Below are 22,521 nucleotides of genomic sequence, written 5' to 3' on the forward strand. Positions count from 1 at the left end.
GGAGGGCATTCCACAGGGAGGGTGGGCGCCACTACCAAGAAGGCCCCCCTGCCTGGTTCCCTGTAACTTCGCTTCTTGGACCTCAGGTATAAATCCTATTTATATCCCACCTTTTTTTCCAGGTGGGATTCAAGGTGGCTTATATGAATTAAAACACAACAGATAAAATGCAAAAAGCTAAAAAACATATGAAAGGTAAGCGTCAAACAGTAATTAAACTCTACAGAATTAAAACAATGTAAAAAACCCAAATCTATTAAAATACAGATAATAAAAACAGAAAAGCACTATTAAAGCACTTTCTCTGTTTTTTTAACAGTCATTTCCCAGAGACCTGTCAGAAAAAGAGCCTTCACTTAACGATACCTGAAGTGTATATTTTTAGGACCCATAAGTATGTGTAGGATTGCCTAGACAAATTAATCCAGTGTAGAAAAGTATACAGGATACTAAGCCCTGTATCCTTTGAAAGGACAAAGCAGGATCAAGCAGAGAATCGCTAGGTGTTTTGGGGCAAGTTGTTTCATTAGATTCACCCTCATTTCAGTAGTTGCTGTTCTACCTTTCCAAGTGAGAGATCAACTTAGGGTGAGACATCCTCACTACCTGCTAATGAGTCTGATTATTCATCAGCAGAATCTTCTAACACCCTTTGTTATTGTTGGTCACAACTATCCCAAATACTGACATGGGAAATAGATTTATTTTGCCCTGATTTAAAATTATGCTTATCAAATTGTACCTGTTTTAAGTTACATGGCTCAAGAGCATGTAGGTGCCCGCCCTGGAGTGGCAAATTGATGGGGGAGCTTTTTGCATTTTTGAGAAAAGCTGTTTTTCATCGCAACCGTAGACAGGCCTGTTATAGTCCAGATTGTATTTCCCTAAGGGATGTATGGACCAATATTCCAAAGTCAATCCATATTTCTTTATTACATAGCCAAACATCAAAAGGGCTACGGTGTGTCTCAGAAACATTTTTTCAAAGACAAAATTATACACATAAATAAATATAGGGAGAATGAATCTCAATAGATGAGAATGATGTTGTTGTTTTCCTTCTGGGTGGGTCAAGTGATGCTGGGGGTGCATTGTCAACAATTGCCCTAGTGCATATGGCTCTGTTTTAAGCTTGCTCTGTGCAACAGGATGTCTTCTTTTTCTTTGGCGATCGCTCATAGCCGAGTAAGATTGTCTTCCATTAATACGGTCTTAACAGTGAGTCCGTAAGTGGCTGTGGAGGCCAATTCTGGATCCACACATCCTTCCACAGTGGGGACATAGGTTTCCGGGTGATCACAGAGTTGTGAGTTGATCACAGAGAGGGTTTGCCAAGCGTGCCTTCCTTTTAGCACGTTTCTCCCTATCGTCCTGAGTTTGAGTGTCTTCAAAGCCCACGACACCATTGGTAAAGGCTGTTCTCCACCTGGAGCACTCGCAGGCCAGTGTTTCCCAGTTGTCTGTGTTCATACTACATTTTTTTAGACTTGCCTTGAGAGACTCTTTAGACCTCTTCCGTTGACCACCAGCATTACACTTTCCATTTTTAAGTTTGGAATAGAGTAGTTGCTTTGGAAGACGATAATCAGGCATCCGCACAACATGGCCAGTGCAGCGAAGTTGATGTTGAAGAATCGTTGCTTCGACACTTTCCCTGTGTCTGAAAGCTACTCCGCTACGCTTCAGGTGGGCAGATGCAAAAGGAGGACAGAGCTTGTGTGCCTTTAATACGGCTTGCCCAGTTGTTCCATGCCTAGAAAGCAAGGGTCCCAGCAGTTTTGCATTTGGCTTGCCGCTTCCACCCGCTCTTTAGTGCTAAATCAGAACAAACTTGCCTTGGCTCAGATTGTGAACCTCATAAAGCTTCTCAGTAATGTGTGTGTGTGTGTGTGTGTGTGTGTGTGTGTGTGTGTGTGTGTGTGTGTGTGTTTAAAAAACACCCGAAACTTAATAGATTTAAATGTCACTGCCCTTGAGGTCTTTATTCTTTTGCGGGGGGGGGGGGGGAGAGAGATAGTATGCTTTTCCTGGTTACCTGGTCTGGAGGTGATGCCAAACAGCTAGCATCTTGGTATGGGTAAAACGGCCTTTACTGTCACCTTATGAACTCAGTCCTTCCGAATGTGCAGGTGAATGTTGTTTTGTTTTGCTTTGCTTTGGGAGAAATGCGTTTCCTAAGAAACAGAAAAGCCCGAGGAGATCTGTGAGTTTGCCTGCGTCAGGATCTGTAGTCATCACAGCGTGCTGCTTGAAAGACACAATAAATTGTTCCTTAAATATTTACGGCCTTCGCAAAAGTTTAAAGAGTGAAGCGAACTGATGCTTTGCATACCCAGGCAGTATAATGCTCTTTAATCCGAAGCCACTTAATGCACGCTGCCGTCTTTTCACCTGGCATTCTGCAATCTGGATTCCTCCTTAGGCTGAGCCGCGGTTGATTTTTCTTCATTGGCACAGCTCCCATCCGATTGCTCAAACCAGTTTACAGGCTACATAAAGTGGAATAGATGCCGTACTATCAGACTTCGGCATAGAGATAGGAAGAAGAACTTTGCTATAGTGTCTGCTGTATAGATAGATGTCTCTGTTTAAAGCCAAATGCTTAAGCCTAAGTGGTCTTTTAGCTGGTTCTTCCATGTGAATCAAAGGAGTTGCACCTCCTGTGGGAGCTGCAAAAGGGTCTCAGAAAAAAAAATCCCCCCACAATGCTTGAAAGACTGTTCTCCCTGCTTTGTTGTTGTTGTTGTTTAGTCGTTTAGTCGTGTCCGACTCTTCGTGACCCCATGGACCATAGCACGCCAGGCACTCCTGTCTTGCACTGCCTCCCGCAATTTGGTCAAACTCATGTTCGTAGCTTCGAGAACACTGTCCAACCAGCTTGACCTCTCCTGCACAGATGAGAGATGCAAAGAGCTTTTCTCATGAGCGAGTGTGGCAGCAGATGATGGAGGTGCTTGTGCCCTCCACTGTTTTGTGGTCCTGTCTCTTTTTATTTATGCTGTTTTAGATATAGCAGCCATTATTATTATTATTATTTGCTATGTCACACACCCCTTAGCAGGTGTTTTGCTTTGCGCCATGTCCCCCACAGCAGCTGTTTTTTGACTGGAGGCCACGGCACTTTCTCAAAATTTGAAACGTGCCCTCTGTCCAAAAAGGGGGGGGAGGATTGACTAACTTTCCATGGTAGACTAGGTGCCCCGCCATCTCTTAAAACCCAGTTTTGCTTAGGTGTAAATGGGGATGCATGGGCGCGCATGCATGCACACATTTTATTTCTCCTTTTCTGTATTTTGAATCCTAAAGTAAAGGTATAGGGACCCCTGACCATTAGGTCCAGTCGTGACTGACTCTGGAGTTGCGCGCTCATCTCGCATTATTGGCCGAGGGAGCCTGCGTATAGCTTCCAGGTCATGTGGCCAGCATGACAAAGCCGCTTCTGGCAAACCAGAGCAGCGCACGGAAATGCCGTTTACCTTCCCGCTGTAGCGGTTCCTATTTATCTACTTGCATTTTGATGTGCTTTCGAACTGCTAGGTTGGCAGGAGCTGGGACCGAGCAACGGGAGCTCACCCCGTCACAGGGATTCGAACCGCCAACCTTCTGATCAGCAAGCCCTCCTTCCGCTGCCTGCATTTGAGGACATTTAGAGTTCTCCATAAGTGCTCAGAGTGTGAGAATTTGAGAGAGAATTGGACAGACACACCAGGCTAGCTTCCTACTGCCAGTGTTTCAAATCTCTATTGCAGTGTCACACTTGCAAGTGCTATTTTCATCTGCCTTCATGTTTTGTAGACTCTCCATGTGAACCATATGTTGGTTTGAATCGAGTCGATCTCCTGTTTGCTACACTGAACGTTTACAGCAGTCATTACTTGCCATTTGGTAGGCCTTTGAAAAGGGGCCTTAGTTTTGCTTTTGAAACATCACTTTACCTTCTCCACCCCTCCGCCCTCCCCACAAGCTCCCTTCGGTTTAGTCGGCTGAACACTTTGAAAAGATAAGATGTTCAAAAATGCAGTCCATCACTGAGGATGCAGCGTGCTGTGTGCCATCTTCACAAAAGCAACATTGTGACATTTCTGTAGGCAAGACAAATGATGGGGTTTTTGTGTGTGTGTGTGTGTGTGTGTGTGTGTGTGTGCGTGCGTGCGTGCACGTGTACATAAACGTAGAAACTAAGTTTACAGATTGTGGTCTGTAACCATACTTTCCAATTTCTTGGGGGTGATCAGATTCCAAAATATTTTCTGTGATCTCTCTGCTCCTTTGTTAGCCATGTTCATATTGAATGGTGTTTGTGCAAGAATAACCCTTGTGCTAAAGGCTCCACACTTATCCATTGTTTCTCACACTTTTAATTCTCTGTTGAGACAAAGTTTTACATCATGCGCAAAACTGGAACTAATGCACCATTAGGTGTCCCTAACCATATCCTCAAGCAGTAAGGGGTTTAAGAGCAGGGTTTAGTTTCTACAATGTGCTGTTTGATTATAGCAGAGCTTTTTTCGCTGAGGACTGTTCTTTCTCTTCATCTCCATATCTCTCTCTCTCTCTCTCTCTCTCTCTCTCTCTCTCTCTCTCTCTCTCTCTGTGTGTGTGTGTGTGTGTGTGTGTGTGTGTGTGTGTGTGTGTGTGGTTACAAGGCAGCCCCTCACTGTCTTGCCAAGTGCAAAGTGGTTCTTTTAGAATGAGATTCAGAAGCAATAAAAAACACAAGTGAGTGAGTTTGCATGGCCCCATGGCCATCAGTCCGTGCACGAGCTTTTCCCAAACCCTACCCAAAATCATCCGATTTATAGATAGCTTGCCAGGCCGTATGTCTTGCCGTGTGGCTAGTGCAGATTATTCATTAGCCACCCTCTGCCAGTGCTTCACTTTCTCCAGACAATGTCCAGCATCAAAGAAAGTACTCATCACTATCTCTTCCTTCCAACAGATTAGGACATTAAAGGCTGTTCTCAGCCATCAAAGAGCTTAACAGAAGATTGGGAAAAGGAAGGAACAGGGGGGCAGGAAGGAGTTAGATCACTAACTCCTCTAAATACAAATATCCTCCAGATAGATTATCCATATACTTACTTTCTAGGTATCAAAGCTGGCCCTACTGGCGCAGCCTACCAAATCACCCAGGTTGAGTGATGGCTTCTTACCCATTCTGTCCTTGAAGACCATATCCCTTACTGAAGCTCATCTGACTGCCCTCAAGCATGCAATGAATTTCCCCGCTGCTGCCTTTTGAAAGGTCTTCCAAACATCTAGGACTTCTTCTGCCAGCTCTCACCGTTCGCTGGCTCAGCTCTGGGTTGTTGTCCTTGATCCTGCCAGTTGCGAACTCCAATCCACCTCTTAACCCATCTGCCATGAGACATCCTGTTGACTGGCTCTCCAGTTCCAGTGATGTCATTGTATTGCACTGCAAGCTCATTGCATTGTGCTGGAGAGCTGTTTGCTCTGCCAGCTTCTTAGCTGCAGGATCAGGGCCCCAGCCATCTGTCTCCCAGGCAGCATTTAGAGAGCGCTCTTTAACACCAGCCGGCCAGTGACGCCTGCCCCCACTGTCACTGGTGCTCTGCAGCTTGCCTGTGGGCTGGTTGTTGAATTCCAATGCCACCCAACACCTGCCAGGCTCCTTAAATGAATCCTGTTGATGCCAGCTTTGCGCAGAGTGAATTGACTTTCACTCATAGCAGTTATCAGCAAGGGGGCAGGGAATAGGAGGGTATCAAACACTTCTGTGCCCACGAAGGCTCTGAAGAACCAGCCATCAATGCTCCCACCCCCACGATGAGCAGTAGAAGCATATGAACAGCTGATGTAGCCGAGTGTTATAAATAAGAAACAGATACAACCTGTCCAAGAGAAATGTGAAATGCTAAGTGAGGAGTTCTTGTAACAAAACAACAACAACAACAACAACAACAACAACAACAACAACAACAACAATGGATTCCAGACTGGCTATTTTCTGGGGCCCCAACAACAACAACAACAACAACAACAGCTATGGATTCCAGATTGGCTATTTTCTGGGGCCCATTTTCTTAACACCTTCTCTTCCTCTTCAACCACCTTTTCGAGTTTCTGATCCACTCCTCGTGGTAGTTGGTGGCTTCAAACTCCCAGCTGTCCTGTTTTCTTTTTAAAAATTATATATATATATATATCCAATTGCATTTGTTCCTCAACAGTTATCTTCCAGTTCAACAAGACTAGCGGCTTCCTGCTCACCCAACATCGATGTTTATAACCCAAATCGCATAAAATTGCATTTTAATGTTCCGTCTTATCTAATTTCATCCTCTTTAACGTGTTCCTTAATATATCCTGCTATTTTCTTGCACTTCAAACCCCACTGTGATCTTCGCATATGGGAAATAGCATTTTAAATACAGTAGAAAGGGCTTCCAGTCTTCTTTAAAGGATTCTAAACTTGTGTCTCTTAGTGCCAACAGTTTGGCCGCCTCTGCTTCTTCCAAGATTTTCATCAACCATTCTTCCTCTGAGGGCATTCTCTCCTCCTTCCATTTCTGTGCATAGAGGATCCTTGCTTGCTGTAGTCACATACACAAGCCTCTGTCTTATTTCCTAATGGGTACGTCCTGACAGCCGGAACTGGGGCACCACCATCTACCACAAGGAAAGTCCTGGTGCTTCGAAAAGGCTGCTTTGAAAGTTCCCTTGCCACTCACTCAGTATTAGGGCTGACTCAAACTGGTAGAGTAGCATCAGCCTCTCTTGTATGTTTGGACTTTGCATCCCCTGCCCCCAGAAGATCATTATAGCAACAATCCAGCATAAGGGAAGCAGAAGTGGTTCTGGTGGTTCCCTCACTGCGAGAAATGAAGCTACAGGGAACCAGACAGAGGACCTTCTTGGTAGTGGCGCCCACCCTGTGGAACACCCCCCCCCATCAGATGTCGAGAAGTAACTATACAACCTTTCTAAGACATCTGAAGGTAGCCCTGTATAGTGAAGCTTAATATTTTATTATGTTTTTATATATGTTGGAAGCCACTCAGAGTGGCTGGCGCAACCCGGTCAGATTGGGGGGGGGGTAGCTGTGGCAATTTCATGATACAAAGCAAGTCAAACAAACGTTTACAATTAGGTTAAATAAAAGTGACAATTGTATTCTTTATTTGCGACAATTGTATTCTTTGTTATACTTTGCTACTATTACTTCGATTTGCTGTAATAAGGGTATACAGTATCTTTAAATGACAGAGGTTTGCATTAGGCTGGTTGATGAAACTTAGTTCCTAAACCTATTGAACTTAATTGCCAATTTCCCTTAGCCCCTCTTTCCCAGTCAATCTCACCAACAGATACAGAGGACTTCAGCTGGTTTCCTTTGATCCAGACTTGCAGGCAGTTCTCACTCTGGTCAGCCCCCAGGAGATCCTTGCTGAAGTCTCACTGGTGCAAGACTCAAATGTGTGTGTAGCTTTACAGTCCTTGAAACTGGGGGGGGGGGGGAGAGCTAACGCTAGATATTTGTATCAACAATGGTTAGGTGCTTCTGTGCTGTACTGATGCAGTATCCGTCTTTAGATTTAAGTTCTGTAGCAAGGGGAGGGAATTATTTGTAAGTGAAAATGCAAACTTTGCTCATTTATATGCAAAGCACACAGAAAAACGTCACCATGTAGCAGCAAGTAAAATGGACGGGTTTCAGATGGGAATCAGGACCCTCGAGCTCAGGAAATGTGGGTGGTGGTGAATTTCTGCCTTGAATTGAAAGGGATAATGTTATTTATAAAACAGCCTTCGCCACCCACGGCCATGCTCTGTGCAGCATAATAGCAAACAATGTACAGGCGGCACAAACAAAACGCAGTGTGCAAGTAACTCATCGGAGAGAACGAGAAACAAGAGGCCCAGCCCATTTTTTGCTCAGCTGCCATATGGAACGCAAAGGCAGGACAATGTGGAGATGGAGATGGCAGCCCTTTCCCCACCCATCCTCTCTCCTTGGTTCTTGAGTTCTTACGTTTTCATATATATATTGTGTATATTATTATGCCACCACAGGTTGCTGTCTCAGGGCTTCCTTGCTGGCACACGGGAGAACGGGATAAGGCTCTGCCAATGCCCATAGCCTTTGGAGACTTTGCATATGGAAAGCAAGGCTTGGCAGCATTCAAGGGTTGGGATCCCAGTGGTGTCAGCTAATGGAGGGGTGTGCAGTAAGGTGACAAGATTTTTTCAAAGAATCTGGGGACACTTTTTTTTAAGAGAAAAAAAGTTACAGTCATACCTCGGTTTAAGTATGCTTCAGTTTGAGTACTTTAAGTTTAAGTACTCGCGGACCTGTCTGGAACGGATTAATCCACTTTCCATTACTTTCAATGGGAAAGTTCACTTCAGGTTAAGTACGCTTCAGGTTAAGTACAGACTTCCGGAACCAATTGTGTACTTAAACCGAGGTACCACTGTATCTTTTTTAAACAAGTTTTTTTTAAAGTAATATCTTTTCTTCTGTGGTCTCCTCTGTCGCGCGGCCTTCCTCTGGGCCCCGGCCTGCTCTCTTGGAGCACTAGCCACTGTGGAGTACGCTTGGGTCAGGCCTGGGCTCAGCCACATGCCCTTGCCCTCCCAGTGCCCTATCTCCCCTCCGGTTCCCCCTCGGCAATGGCAGCAGGAGTCTCAGCAGCCCGGAGCCAGCCTGGTAGCGCAGTTGGCTCTGGCTGGCTTCAGGAGCTGCTCGCTGCCGTGGCACCCGCCACTTTGCCTCACCGGAAGTCCCCATATGATGTGTCTTGTGCCGTTGAACCAATCATGCAACATTCATTCCCTACTATTAAATCTACAACACTTAAAATATAAATTAAATGAAATCCGGGGACATTCTGGGGATGGATTTTGTCCGGGGACAGATTTGTAAATCCAGTGACTGTCCCCGGGAAACGGGGACATCTGGTAACCATAGTGTACAGACCACGGTTTCCAGCATCTTCTTCATCAACCCCCATGGCCACACACAGTATGAGGCTACCTGAGGATGTGCATGCGTGATCGGCGCTCTAGAAATTGCAACAGTGATCATAATTACTATGGGGCCATACTGCTGACAGAGGGTGCTGGGAGCCAGCTTGCCCTGCCCACACCTCACTATTACCCCAGGGATTTCTGGTGTGGTACCACAGATTCCTACATCTTCATTCATTTTAGGTCTGTGAGCAGTATAAGCACGACAGCAACAGGACACCTGGATCTCCAGATGTAGGGAAGGGTTCTTTCCTTGTTTTGCCAGGCTAGGATTGTCTCTGGCACAGCTTTTGGCATTGCACAGTAGGGCTGCATGAATCCAGAGATAATCTGGAGCTTCTGGGACCAGCTTATGGAAGACCTTTTGTCTCGTCCCCAGCAACTTTCACAGTTTTAATAATAATAACAATAATTTATCATTTGTTCCCCGCCCATCTGGCTGGGTTTCCCCAGCCACTCTGGGCAGCTCCCAGCAGAATATTAAAAACACAATAAAACATCAAACATTAAAAACTTCCCTAAACAGGGCTGCCTTCAGATGTCTTCTAAAAGTCAGATAGTTGTTTATTTCCTCGATATCTGATGGGAGGGCATTCCACAGGATGGGCGCCACTACCGAGAAGGCCCTCTGCCTGATTCCCTGTAACCTCACTTCTCTCAGGGAGGGAACCACGAGAAGGCCCTTGGTGCTGGACCTCAGTGTCTGGGCTGAACGATGGGGGTATGAGCTTTCATTGGTATGAGCTTTCGTGTGCATGCACACCCCTGAAGATACCTTATCTGAAGATACCTTATCTGAAGAAGTGTGCATGCACACGAAAGCTCATACCAATGACAAACTTAGTTGGTCCCTAAGGTGCTACAGGAAGGATTTTTTATATATTTTGTTTCGACTACGGCAGACCAACACGGCTACCTACCTGTAACTAAATTGATCCTGTTTGTTTGTTTGTTTGTTTGTTGAGAATTCCTGCTTGGGGAGCTTGAGCTAATGGCATGAAACTTATTTACACTGGCCTTTGATAAATTTGTTAACACGTGCATGCGTTGCATTGGCAAGCAACGAAGTTGTATGTGATTTCCCCCCCAGTTAGTTTTCGGCGTGCAGACTTTGGAAAAGGGCATCTACTAAATAAGTAAAGCTTGGTGGTTTAAACATTAATGTTCTGGTAATCTCCTGCCCTTTAAATTGTGCTCAGACCAAATAGGAATTTCTCAAAATAACTCTTAGCATTTATCTCCCAGCTTTTCTGAGCAAGAATTAGGGGTAGGGGAGAAATTCAGTTCCGTTTGCCTCTAAAGGCCAACCTACCTGATTCACACTTTGCAAAACTGCAATTGAACCAAAACATAGCCCCCCATTGAAATTTGCACTTTTCTGCATTTTGTAATGCAGTGCTCCAGTCCAATACAAAACTGCATATACTAGGGTAAAGTATACGTCGAAATTAATATATTAGCTTCGATAGCATACAAAACGGAATAGAAGACGGGGAAAATATGAAGCTGAAATTACCAGATTCACCCAGTGCCTGGGAAGAATTCCCTGAGCATGTCCTGGCAGCTTTTCTCCTAGAAGAGAATCTACATTTCAAAGCCTGCATTTATAAGTGGACAGCCTTCACCAGCAGGCATGATGGAAGGGGAGGTACCAGAAAAGGCTTCAGGGGTCTAAAACTTCGGCATAAATGTCTAGTGCAGAACTGGGAAGCCTGCAGCTCTCCTGATGTCATTGGACTCCAACCTCCCATCATTGCCCATCCCTAGTCTGGAGAATTCTCCAAAGACCATCAGTGCTAGGAAGAGTACTTGGCTTCAGGGGCAAGAAGAACGTCTCTGTGTATTTACTCCTTCATTGGTTACTGAAGGGTAGAGCAGGAAATAAGTTTCCTATTATTCATGTGAGAGATTTTTACTGGGCTAGCTACTTCTGAGCGGGCTACCTCTTGGAAGTAGCTGAAAGGATTGGTAGGAAAGGGAAGGGAAGGAAGGGAAGGGAGGGTCTTGGTGGGAGCCAGATAACAGACTCAATCAACTGGGATGGACAGATCTGATCCAGTGATCTGATCATCACTCAATGGCAGAGCATATTGTGCACTATATGTGGAAGGTCTCGGGTTCAGTCCCTGGCAAATCCATTTTTTTAAGACTCAGGGAGCAGATGATGTGGGGGGGGGGGAACCATGGTGAGCTGCTTTCAATCAGAGTAGACAACACTGGATTAGATGCCAAACGATCTAACCTGATTTGAGGCAGACACCAATGTCGGCAAAGCATGGGAAGGATTGTTGTCAAGATATTCATTCATTTATTCATTCATTTATTGAATTTATATACCACCCTATACCCAGAGATATTTTTGTCTGTCGTTCAACCTTGTAACTGCTGCGAAATATAGCCAGTGTATGCCTCATTCTAAATTTAGATGACACTATTGGATTTGTTAACAATAAATGCATACATATATATATATATATATATATGAACTTGTATTTTAAAATCACATGCGTCAGTGAGCAATAGAAAATGACAATGACAGAGGTGGGCGGATGGTATAATAAGTTACAAAGGAAAGTTACTCCATTAAGCAAAAGAAGCAGATGAATTCCAGAGTGAAATGTGCCAATCAAAATTTTGATGTGTTCCTCTTTTTCTTTTTCTTTTAAAAGAGAGATGGAGAGAGAGCCTGAGAACGTAGAGAGACATTCAGTGTAGCGCAAATGAGATCTGCAGTGGAACCTCGGTTTTCGAGCGTCTCCAAACCCAAACATTTCAGAACCCAGACGTCGAAAACCCGGAAGTAATTGCTTCTGTTTTCGAATGCGCTTCAGAAGTCGAACGGCTTCCGCTGAGTTTTGTTTTTCAAATTTTCTCCATTGCAATTGAAACACATTTGTGTTTCAGTTTTCAAATGTTTCTGAAGCCGAACAGTCTTCCAAAATGGGTTACATTTGAAAACTGAGATATCACTGTATCTGCATATGCATTTCTGCTTGCCTGATAGAACAATCTCCCCACTCGCCCATAGAGCTGTTTTGGGGCTTCTCCTGACACCCACCCACTCAACCTGCCTGAGGGGTATAAATAATAAGTACTAGCGCTGGGTTATGAAGGTTTGGCTTTTCTGCATAATATTAACTATGGCACAGAGGCAGTTAGAGCGTTTGCAATAGAGCACCCTGTGGCTTACTGGCCCACCCCACCCCCTGTGTCACTACAGAAAATAAGAGTCAAGTGGGGAGAGAGCTAGGAATAAGGGGAGAAATGGTTTTTAATTTAAATTACGTTCTCTTCATGTAAATGTGTACTCAGGAGTGCTTTTCGACATACTTAGATTTAAGTACATGCTACAAACTTGGTTGGTTTCAGCTTATTGAATGCAACAGTTGAGTATAATTGGTTGTTTGTGAGTGCCATCCGTAGAGCAAGAAAAAGTGATTTGTTGCTCGGTTCTGTGGGGTGTACTCATTTCTTTCAATTTTCAACTCCTGCCTAGATTTTTTAAAAAAGGTCACAGCTGGGTTTTTCCTCCACTTTTGATTTTAATAACCGTCCAGATCTATGATGGATGCTCTGGTTTTAATTTGTGAAAGGCTACTGTTTTGACGGGGACGTGCTCCTCTTCTATTCTATCTTGTTTATGATGCTGGTGATTTTCTTGGAAGACAAACGCCTCCCTGTTAATATTCAGGGCAGTAAGTTAAAGGGGCAATATTTAAAGCACATTTATGCTCCTCTCGGTCACAGTTCTTCATTAGCAATACCTCTGTACATTGCAAGGGTAATGGCAGATGAGTCTGAGAACTTTCAAGGGGAAAACTGTTAACTAACGTGCATTCATGTTCTTTCTCCTTGCGCTGATATGGCTTTGAGATGCATGTTAGCCACAAAACTTGGTTGAACATAAGGCTTTTTCTGTCCCTCAATGCTGCCTTGAAACATAAGGCCTGTGGAGATGTGGGTGTTTGGGGCGACAACATCAAACACTCAGACTTGGTGTCCTTGGTGTCTCCATTTGTGAAGCGCCATCTCCTCCAAACCAGCAGCAACAACAAAAGAAGTCAATCCGCTGCTTAAAATGGAATTTGCAATGTAGACAAAAGAGAATGGAATGTCCCTTTAGCAGAGCCTTATTAAGATGAGAATACATATTTGTTTAGGCGGAGAGAGAGCTAGAAGCCTCTTTTTAAAAATGGAGAGGCACGCAAACTTGCAGGCACACATTTTGTTTCTCAGACTTGGATCTCGAATCTTTCCCCCATATCTTGTAATGGTGAGTTGCTCTTAGTGTGAAGTGCCTTGGGTTTTGTATGACTTGCAGCTGGGGGTAGGGGAGAAATTTGGCTCAGCTTGCTTTTATAGGCAAACCTACCCAACACACCCTTTCCAAAACCATATGCAAATCAAAACACGGCCATCCTTTGAAATGGACACTTCTCCCAATTTTGCAGTACAGCTGTCCAACCAAATAATGTGTGCAAAAATTCATTTACTAGGGCAAAGTGTGGATTGAAATGCATGTGTTAGTGGAAATTACACAAAAAGTTGTTATATTAGGGGAAAATTGCTTTGTTAAACATGTTAGGCCAGATGGCGTCCAAATATATGAGATTAGGAAAAATTCACACCAGCACGCAGCTGAATTTTCATGGGGTGTTTGGGGGGAAAATATGGATTGCAAACTGATGTGGGATTGTGGAGAAATGAACTTAAGAGTGGAAATGAATATCCGCTCAAAACCCAGTCTCCTTGCTGTAAAACCAGTGTGGGCTACGCAGCCTGTCCTGCATAAACCACTCTATAAGATCACAAAAAGTTTTTGTTTTTTTTGTCTTTCCCCACATTTCCCTATCAGTGTAGAGCATGGATCCACAGTGTCTGTGGATACACTAATAACCCACCCACCCCAAAAACAGGGTTGGGTGGGATAGCTTTTTTCTGAAGTCAACAAGGTCACTTGCCGTTCTTGCTCAGGAGGACTCCAAGGGTCTGTAGCTACATCAGAAAAGGGCCCTGTTCCTTGTGCCAACAAGATCCTCTCCTTCGAGAGATTCTCTAGCCAAATATGAAAGACCAGTGCAGTCGTATCTTGGTTTTTGAACAGCTTAGCTTTCAAGCGTTTTGGCTCCCGAACACCACAACCCCGGAAGCATAGCTGCCAAGTTCTCCCTTTTTTTAAGGGAAATTCCCTTATGCTGAATAGGCTTCCTCACGAGAAAGGGGAAACTTGGCAGCTATGCCCGGAAGTGACTGTTCCGGTTTACGAACTATTTTTGGAAGCCGAACATCCAATGGGGCTTCTGTGGCTTCCGATTGGCTGCAGGAGCTTCCTGCAGCCAATCAGAAGCCGCACTTTGGTTTCCAAACATTTTGGAAGTCGAACAGACATCTGGAACAGATTCCATTCAACTTCCAAAGTACGACTGTAGATTCAAAAGTGCTTTTTTTGGGATTATTCAAGCAACAGTTGTGTGAATCTTTCTATGAGGAAACAAAAAGCAACGCTAATGGGTGTCTGCAAAAACAAATCAATGCCTTAGGTAAGGCTGTTATTTGGTGAGAATTGCACAAAAGGAACAGGTCAGAATGTCTTCTGTGAGATAGATAATGGCTGCCCACTTTTGTGAAAAGTGTGGAACAGGATTCTTGATATCCCAGCACCCATGGTGATTTTCAAGAAGGGTTACTGAAACCTTGTAAAACCTTGCTTTAATTGCTACCAAAAACAGTTGCCTGAAGTTAAAATCACCACAGGGCTTCTTGACACACACAAAGAACTTTAACCTCAAGGGTTTCCCGAACTTAGGTCTCTGACTGTTTTGTGGGGGACTACAATTCCCATTATCCTGGGTGGTGCTGTGGCCTCTTGGGCTTGCTGATCAGAAGGTCGGCGGTTCGAATTCCTGCAGCAGGGTGAGCTCCCGTTTCTCTGTCCCAGCTCCTGCCAACCTAGCAGTTCGAAAGTACGCCAAAAAGTGCAAGTAGATAAATAGGCAGGAAAGTAAATGCCGTTTTTGTGCGCTGCTCTGGTTTCTGCAGAAGCAGCTCAGTCATGCTGGGCACATGACCCAGAAAAACTGTCTGCGGACAAACGCCATATCCCTTGGCCTGTAAAACAAGATGAGCGCCGCAACCCCAGAGTCGTCTGCGACTGGACTTATCTGTCAGGGGTCCTTTACCTTTACCTGGTCCAGCTAACTAGGGATGATGGGAGTTGTAGTCCAGCAACAGTTGGAATCTCAAGTTTGAGAAACCCTGGATTAAACAAACCGAGAGCCAGATGTTACGGTAATCCAAAACTGAGCATGTGGGTGTCATGCATAATGCCTGGTGTGGTGATCTGCTGCTAGTTATCTGTGTTTTCTTTCGTCATTCTTCAGTGCCGTGCAATAGAGCGCAGCATATGATCTGATACCATCCTTCATCCCAGGCATCCCCAACCTTCAGCCCTCCAGATGTTTTGGACTACAATTCCGATAACCTCTGATCACTGGTCCTGTTAGCTAGGGATAATGAGAGTTGTAGCCCAAAACATCTAGAGGGCCGTAGGTTGGGGGTGCCTGCTTTACCCCCTTAGTCTGGAGGCCATTTGTATCCCCTATTACCCCTAAATTGGAGATTGACCCCATTCTGTGTGCAAATCAAATGCTCTGTCACTGAGTCATAGCTTCCTTTGGGATAGGAAGAGCTATTAATCTAAATAAATACCATTCACAAAGGAATTGGCAGTTATTATTTTAATTAAGCACACACACACCTTTCCTTTTGTGAAATATTTGTAACTGTAGCTGCAATCCTGTGCCCACTCACCTGGGAGTAAACCGGGGAGGAACTCACTTTAGAGTAGGCATCTATAGGTAAAGGTAAAGGGACCCCTGACCATTAGGTCCAGTCGTGACCGACTCTGGGGTTGCGCGCTCATCTCGCATTATTGGCCAAGGGAGCCGGCGTATAGCTTCTGGGTCATGTGGCCAGCATGACAAAGCCGCTTCTGGCAAACCAGAGCAGCACATGGAAACACCGTTTACCTTCCCGCTGTAGCGGTTCCTATTTATCTACTTGCATTTTGACGTGCTTTCGAACTGCTAGGTTGGCAGGAGCTGGGACCAAGCAACGGGAGCTCACCCCATCACAGGGATTTGAACTGCCGACTTTCTGATCAGCAAGCCCTAGGCTCAGTGGTTTAACCCACAGCGCCACCTGGGTCCCTATAGGATTGTGCAATTTATCTCATACAACCCCCTCTCTCATTAATGCAAGCTCTAAGACAGTGTTTCTCAACCAGTGTGCCTCCAGATGTTTTGGGACTACAACTCCCATCATCCCTAGCTAGCAAGACCAGTGGTCAGGAATGATGGGAGTTGTAGTCCCAAAACATCTGGAGGCACACTGGTTGAGAAACACTGCTCTAAGAAATCCATATTGCTCCATAATGGACAGGCGTTTACGTGACATGTGGTCTATATGCTGTTGGGGTGGGGGGCGGGTTAGAGAGTCTCTCACCAGGCCCAGGAAACGCAATTTCTCGGTGCCAAGCTCTGACCCACTTTATCAAAGGGAGGAATGCAACCGGGAAAGTCGACAGGCAGCCAAGAGCAATGGAATCAATAGTGACAAGCCAGGAAGGAACAAAAGGGACGCCTTTCCAGCAGACAGCATCTCCTCCTAGAAATGATCCGCAATGAGCAGGCGTAGAGGCAAGTGAGGAAATGGAAGGAAAGTGTACGCCTCCAAGTCACAGGTCTTCCATGTGGGTGTCAAAGAGGAGTCGTGTCCCAGAATAACACAGCTGGGGTGGGAGAATGGAACACCAGCTCTGCTTCCTGGAGTGGAAAGTTGGCATCTGGCGCATGCACACACTTCAGTGGAAGACAAGTACTAGTAGGGGAAAGACGGAGGGAGGGAGTCCTGGAGTTTCGTATTTCTAGGGCTCTTCTCCCTTCGCAGATTGTGGATATTAGCACCGCTCGGCGGGAAATGAAGCTGAAGACCTGCTAGCTTTCACGTTTCCATGGAGGGAGAGCAAGAAGAAAGTTCAGCCCAACCCTCCTTTGTACCAGCCGCTTCCATGCCGTGTGGAGCTGTTGTCAGTTTCCATCGAGTCAAGCTCTTAAGCATGAAAGGAGGCCAGGATTCTTCTTATGTCAGTTGCTTGCATTCCTCCATTTCCTGCTGTACAGGAAGGCCGGGGGGGGGTATCAGTTGTGCTGAAATGAGGACCTTCCATGTCACTGCAGCAGGAACGGAAACTGGAGAATCTGTGCATACATTCTTGCTATATCCACCAAGACCTAATGGATGCACTTACTTCTGGGGAAACGTCAAATCTTACCCTTTAGTCTGTGGTCCTTGAGCTTTCTGCCTTCAGGAAGCACTTCCCTATAAAACGTAGCTAAGCATCTGCCTGAGCCATCTGGCATGTGCCTTGAAGTTGATTCTAGGGCATGTTACAGGGACGCACTCAGATTACTCGGCCTCCTCAGTGCTCTGCTTGAAGAGAGAATCCATCTTAAAATTGCCTTCTTCGCCCATTTTAGCTGCCACGTTCTGGATTAGTTGTAGTTTCCAAGTCACCTCCAAAGGTAGCCCCACGTACAGCGCTTTGCAGTCGTTCCAAGCAGGAGATAACCAGGGCGTGGACCATGCTGGCAAGACCATGCACAGTCAGGCTGGGCTTCAGCCAGTGTACCATATGAAGCTGGCAGACAGCTGCCCTGGACACAGAATTGACCTGCACCTCCATGGACAGCTGCAAGTCCCAAATGACCCCCATTGCCTTAGGTAAGGCTGTTATTTGGTGAGAAAAGTCATATTTTTGGTTCCTGAAATTCATTCTGATTGTGCACATAAAATATCATGGACAGAATTCTACGGGATGTGTTGCTTGTGTGCAAAAACAGTCAAGATCCAAGCGTCCCCAGACATGCACCTCCAGATGGTGGAGACATCAGGGGCCATCCTGGCGCCAAGGCATCTTCACTTGCTTGCAAGCGGCCGATAGCCAGGTGCAAAATGCGCCTGTCAAATTCCGAACGCTGTGAGAAGGTGCCCCTTGGAACTGAAGTTGCCGCACTTTTTTTTTGTTTTAAAGAGCGAGAGCCTGGTGGATCTGTGGCTTGTCTTGCTTCTGCTTGGTTATTATCTTTCCGACGGGGAGGTAGCAATCTCTGTTGGGTCTCTTGTTGGGTCACAACAACGGGCACATCGCTTGCACCAAAAAGTGGAAATACATTAGCTTGGTCTCGCCCGCGTTTCATCCTAAGCAGCTATTTGCTTTCTCACTTAGCTAACTTTCCTTGAAAATGCTTGCATTACTTGGTTATTTATAGCCCAGTTGAAACCAAGCTCCTTCCTCCAGACAGAAATTCAATCAAGGCTGGAATATTATCACGGAGGAATTTCTTTTCAAATTGGCACTTGGGGCACAGACCTACAAATTAAGTTGTGCACTTGTGACTCCGTGGCTTTGTGAGCTTTGGAAACAGTCTGTGGCGCACAAAAAGCCTGCAGAAGCTTTCAGGGCCCCTTTCCGAGAGTCGGAGGGGGGGGGAGGCTTGTTTTCCATCAACAGGCTTTGTATAAGTTGCCAGCATTCCAGTCTGTAAATGCAGCCCTTTGTTGAATGAATAGCTGGCTCGTAAGGAGTCAAGGTCTGGGTTTGTGTACATCAGTGAAATATGTAAGCTCATGAACTGCCACTTCACGAGGAAATTCTCGCTCGATGCAGGAGAAAATTAGAGGCTGTCTGTAGAGCAAGCCTGCAATTTGCGTTTCCAACTCTTTCGCCTTGGGAGCAGGATTTGCACTAGAAGCTGCCATCAGATACTTGCTGGGGCCCACACCCCACAAAGGGGGCCAAAACAAGCCACCCTGGGCCTGCTCCCCCTCCTCCTTGCTCCTCATTTGCCTGCCACCTTCTTTTTTATATAAGTTTATTTATTTGGTTTTTCAGGTTAAAGTTTTACAATCGCATATCCAACATAAAACATAAAAACAAGATTCCGAAGAATCTCTTGGACTTCCCTCCTTCCCTTTGTAGGTCCTATTGTTAATCATTTCCTCCTGCATCTTTTATGATAATCCAAATCTTGTACATCTCCATTGTGTCCAAAATTCACAATTAAATGACAAGTATTATTCCAATCCTACTAACGGTTTTCGCTGTTTAGAATGGTTTTTAAGATGAATTATACATTTTCCCCATTCCTTATTAAAATTTTGGTCTTCCTGATCTCTGATTCTTCCAGTAGGATTGGAATACCACATGTAGTTTTAATGGTGAATTTTGTACACAATGGAGAGATAAAAGACTTTGGATTATTACAAAAGTTGCAGGAGGAAATGATTAACAATAGGACCTCCAATTGGAGAACAGCCTTCATCAAAGGTGTCATGGGCTTTGAAGACACTCGAACTCAGGATGCAAGGGAGAAACATGCTAAGAGGAAGGCACGCTTGGCAAACCCACACCGTGATCAACTCTCACCCAGAAACCTATGTCCCCACTGTGGAAGGACGTGTGGATCCAGAATTGGCCTCCACAGTCACTTACGGACTCATTATTAAAACTGTGTTTATGGAAGACAATCTTACTCAGCTACGAGTGATCGCCAAAGAAGAAAAAGAAAGGAGGGAAGTCCAAGAGAATCTTGTCTTTATGTTGTAAGTTGCATATGTGACTGTAAATTTTTAATTTGAAAAACCAAATGAATAAATTTTAAAAAGGAGTCCAAAAACATCTGGAAGGCCCACAGGTTCCCCAGCTCCTAAACTTACCCGTTTCTGAGACCTTTGGAAAATATAATCTTTGATTCTTCAAGAGAAGTCTGCGGTAATATTGTCAAGGCTAGAGAGGCAGCTACCAAAGAAGCAAGTGTCTGATTTGTAATTATTGGGGGGGGGGTGACAGTTTGCCACTCATTTTAGATGACACCGTTATATATGTTAACACCTGGCCGTTTAATAATCAGACAGTTCTCGGATTTCACGCTTCTGGCTGTGTATTGACAGTTGCTGGGATCGAATCAGGTACTTCATTGACAGAACAGTGCTTATGGCTGCTGAATGCAATTACCTAGAAGGGCACTTTACTGAAGCCAAAAGAACAGGTTTACAATCAAGGCCTTTTTTTTTGAGCCAGAACTTGCCGGAACCTAGTTCTGCCACCTCTCAGGTGGGCGCCATTGCCATTTAAGAGAATGAGGGAGGAATTTGTGGTGAGTTCTGTTACCTCTTTTTCTAGAGAAATAGCGCTGTTTATAATTATTGAACAAATTGTGGTGTGTTTGTATACACACATCACAAGAGTGCTATTTAATTTATTACTTATACTCCGCCCATCTGGCTGGGTTTCCCCAGCCACTCTGGGTGGCTTCCAACAAAAAATTAAAAATACATTAAAACCTCAGTCATTAAAAACTTCCCTAAACTGTGCTGCCTTCAGATGTCTTCTAAACATCAGATAGTTGTTTATTTCCTTGACATTTGATGGGAGGGCGTTCCACAGGGTGGGCGCCACTACCGAGAAGGCCCTGTGCCTGGTTCCCTGTGACCTCACTTCTTGCAGGGAGGGAACCACCAAAAGGCCCTCGGAGCTGGACATCAGTGTACGATGGGGGTGGAGACGCTCCTTCAGGTATACTGGGCCGAGACCATTTAGGGCTTTAAAGGTCAGCACCAACACTTTGAATTGTGCTCAGAAACACACTGGGAGCCAATGTAGGTCTTTCAAGACCAGTGTTAGTGGTCTCGGCCGCTCCAGCAAGATCCAGCTGGAAAAAGACACACAACACACACACACACACATGGAAAATTATTCTCTGTCTCTGTCTCTCTCTCTCAGACACACATATTTCTTGGGGCTCGGTCACCTGACAGACCTCCTGTCCCTGCAGAGACTTGTAGGATCACTGAGATTATCTGAGGAAATTTGACTTCAGGCACTACACCTTACAGACTATCAGGGTGGGGATCCGAAAATGGGGGCTTTCTCCTGTTGTCCCTGTACTGCAGAATGCCACGTTCTCTGCCGTTTGTGAAACAGCAAACATCAGCTGCTTCAGTTGTCTTGTACAGTGGTACCTCGGGTTACAGACGTTTCAGGTTACAGACCGTTCAGGTTACAGACTCCGCTAACCCAGAAATAGTACCTCAAGTTAAGAACTTTGCTGCAGGGTGAGAACAGAAATTGCGCGGCGGTGGCGCAGCAGCATTTGCTAAAGTGGTACCTCAGGTTAAGAACAGTTTCAGGTTAAGAACGGGCCTCCAGAAGGAATTAAGTTCTTAACCCGAGGTACCACTGTAGAGACGTATCTTTTTGCCCATGCATTCCCTGACCCATAAGACTGGGACCCTGTTTTATGTGTATGGATCCCCTGTATCAATCCCCCCCCCTTTATATATGCTTTTATACTGTTGCATTAGTTTTAGGTTGTGTGCTTTTTAATGCACAACACCTCTATATTGTACCTAATGTATATGAATATTGTCATAAATAATAAACAACTTATTATTTATTTATTTATACCTAGCTTTTCATTACTGGTGCATATTTTTAACAGGCGTCCCTTCAGAAATGTAGATCCATGTTAGGCTTGAAAGTGCTGACTGAGATTTGTGATGGGTTTTTGTTTTGTTTTGTCCCCCCCCCCTGACATCCACCTAGGTCTGCCTTACGGTTGGGAAGAGGCCTATACAGCAGATGGAATCAAGTACTTCATCAAGTGAGTAGCACTATCAACTGTCTGAATGCAATTAATAGCATTATCTGGAAAACAGTGGACAAAAATGTTTATGTTAGTAGGGAGCTTACCTTCCAAGTCCCGGACTGCAGAATCCGGGACCGGCAGCCATGTGACACCGGAAGTTGCGTCAACTTCCAGTGTCGCTTTGCCCTTCTACGGGCACAAAAAATGGCCGCCACCGGCTTCAAAAGTAGCTTCTACGCATGACCGGAAGTGCGTCAACGCGACTTCCAGTGTCGGCAACGCCCATTTTTGGTGCCCATAGAAGGGCGGGGCGACACCGGAAAGTTGTGTCGACGCACTTTTGAAGCAGGGCAACACCGGAAAGTTGTGTCGACGCACTTTTGAAGCCGGCGGCCATTTTTTGTGCCCATAGAAGGGCAAATCAGGAAAAAAATGGCCGCCGGCAGGAGAAAATAACGGAGAAAAACGGGAGACGAAGTGATACGGGGGACCACCGGGAAAAGGTAAGTAAAAACGGGGGGTTTCCCGGGGAAAACGGGGTACTTGGCAGCTATGGTAGGGAATGGGGCAATTAAAAGACTTCTACATGTGATCTACATTTGAGGTGCATGTTTTAATAAATGTGGGCGATATATCATCCAAAACCTGTCTGTAGTCCATATCGTGATATCAGTTTCATAATTTTTGACCTGGCAATATATCTCAAATCATGACGTTTGTGTGTGTGTGTGTGTGTGTGTGTGTGTGCCAATGGTTTCCTCGATTCCTGCAGCCCCTGTGACCTCTGCCGGTACAGTTCTCCCCTGCCTCATGCAAGGGGCAG

At 45.2% G+C, this 22,521-nt stretch overlaps 1 protein-coding gene across 3 annotated transcripts in view; it reads left to right on the forward strand.

Moving 5' to 3' along the window:
• Positions 1 to 22,521, forward strand: part of STXBP4 (syntaxin binding protein 4) — a 133,896-nt gene that overhangs the window by 72,974 nt on the left and 38,401 nt on the right. For 2 of the 3 annotated variants that reach the window (XM_035103825.3, XM_088661373.1), the window contains one exon: positions 21,656 to 21,713. The exons of the other annotated variant lie outside the window; for it this stretch is intronic. In XM_035103825.3, the coding sequence (XP_034959716.3) occupies positions 21,656 to 21,713 (58 nt within the window). The remainder of the gene's footprint in view (positions 1 to 21,655; positions 21,714 to 22,521) is intronic. 3 annotated transcript variants of the gene reach the window in all.

This window comes from Zootoca vivipara, chromosome 2, assembly GCF_965207765.1.
Source record: "Zootoca vivipara chromosome 2, rZooViv2.hap1.1, whole genome shotgun sequence".
In the NCBI taxonomy this organism is placed as follows: domain Eukaryota; kingdom Metazoa; phylum Chordata; class Lepidosauria; order Squamata; family Lacertidae; genus Zootoca; species Zootoca vivipara.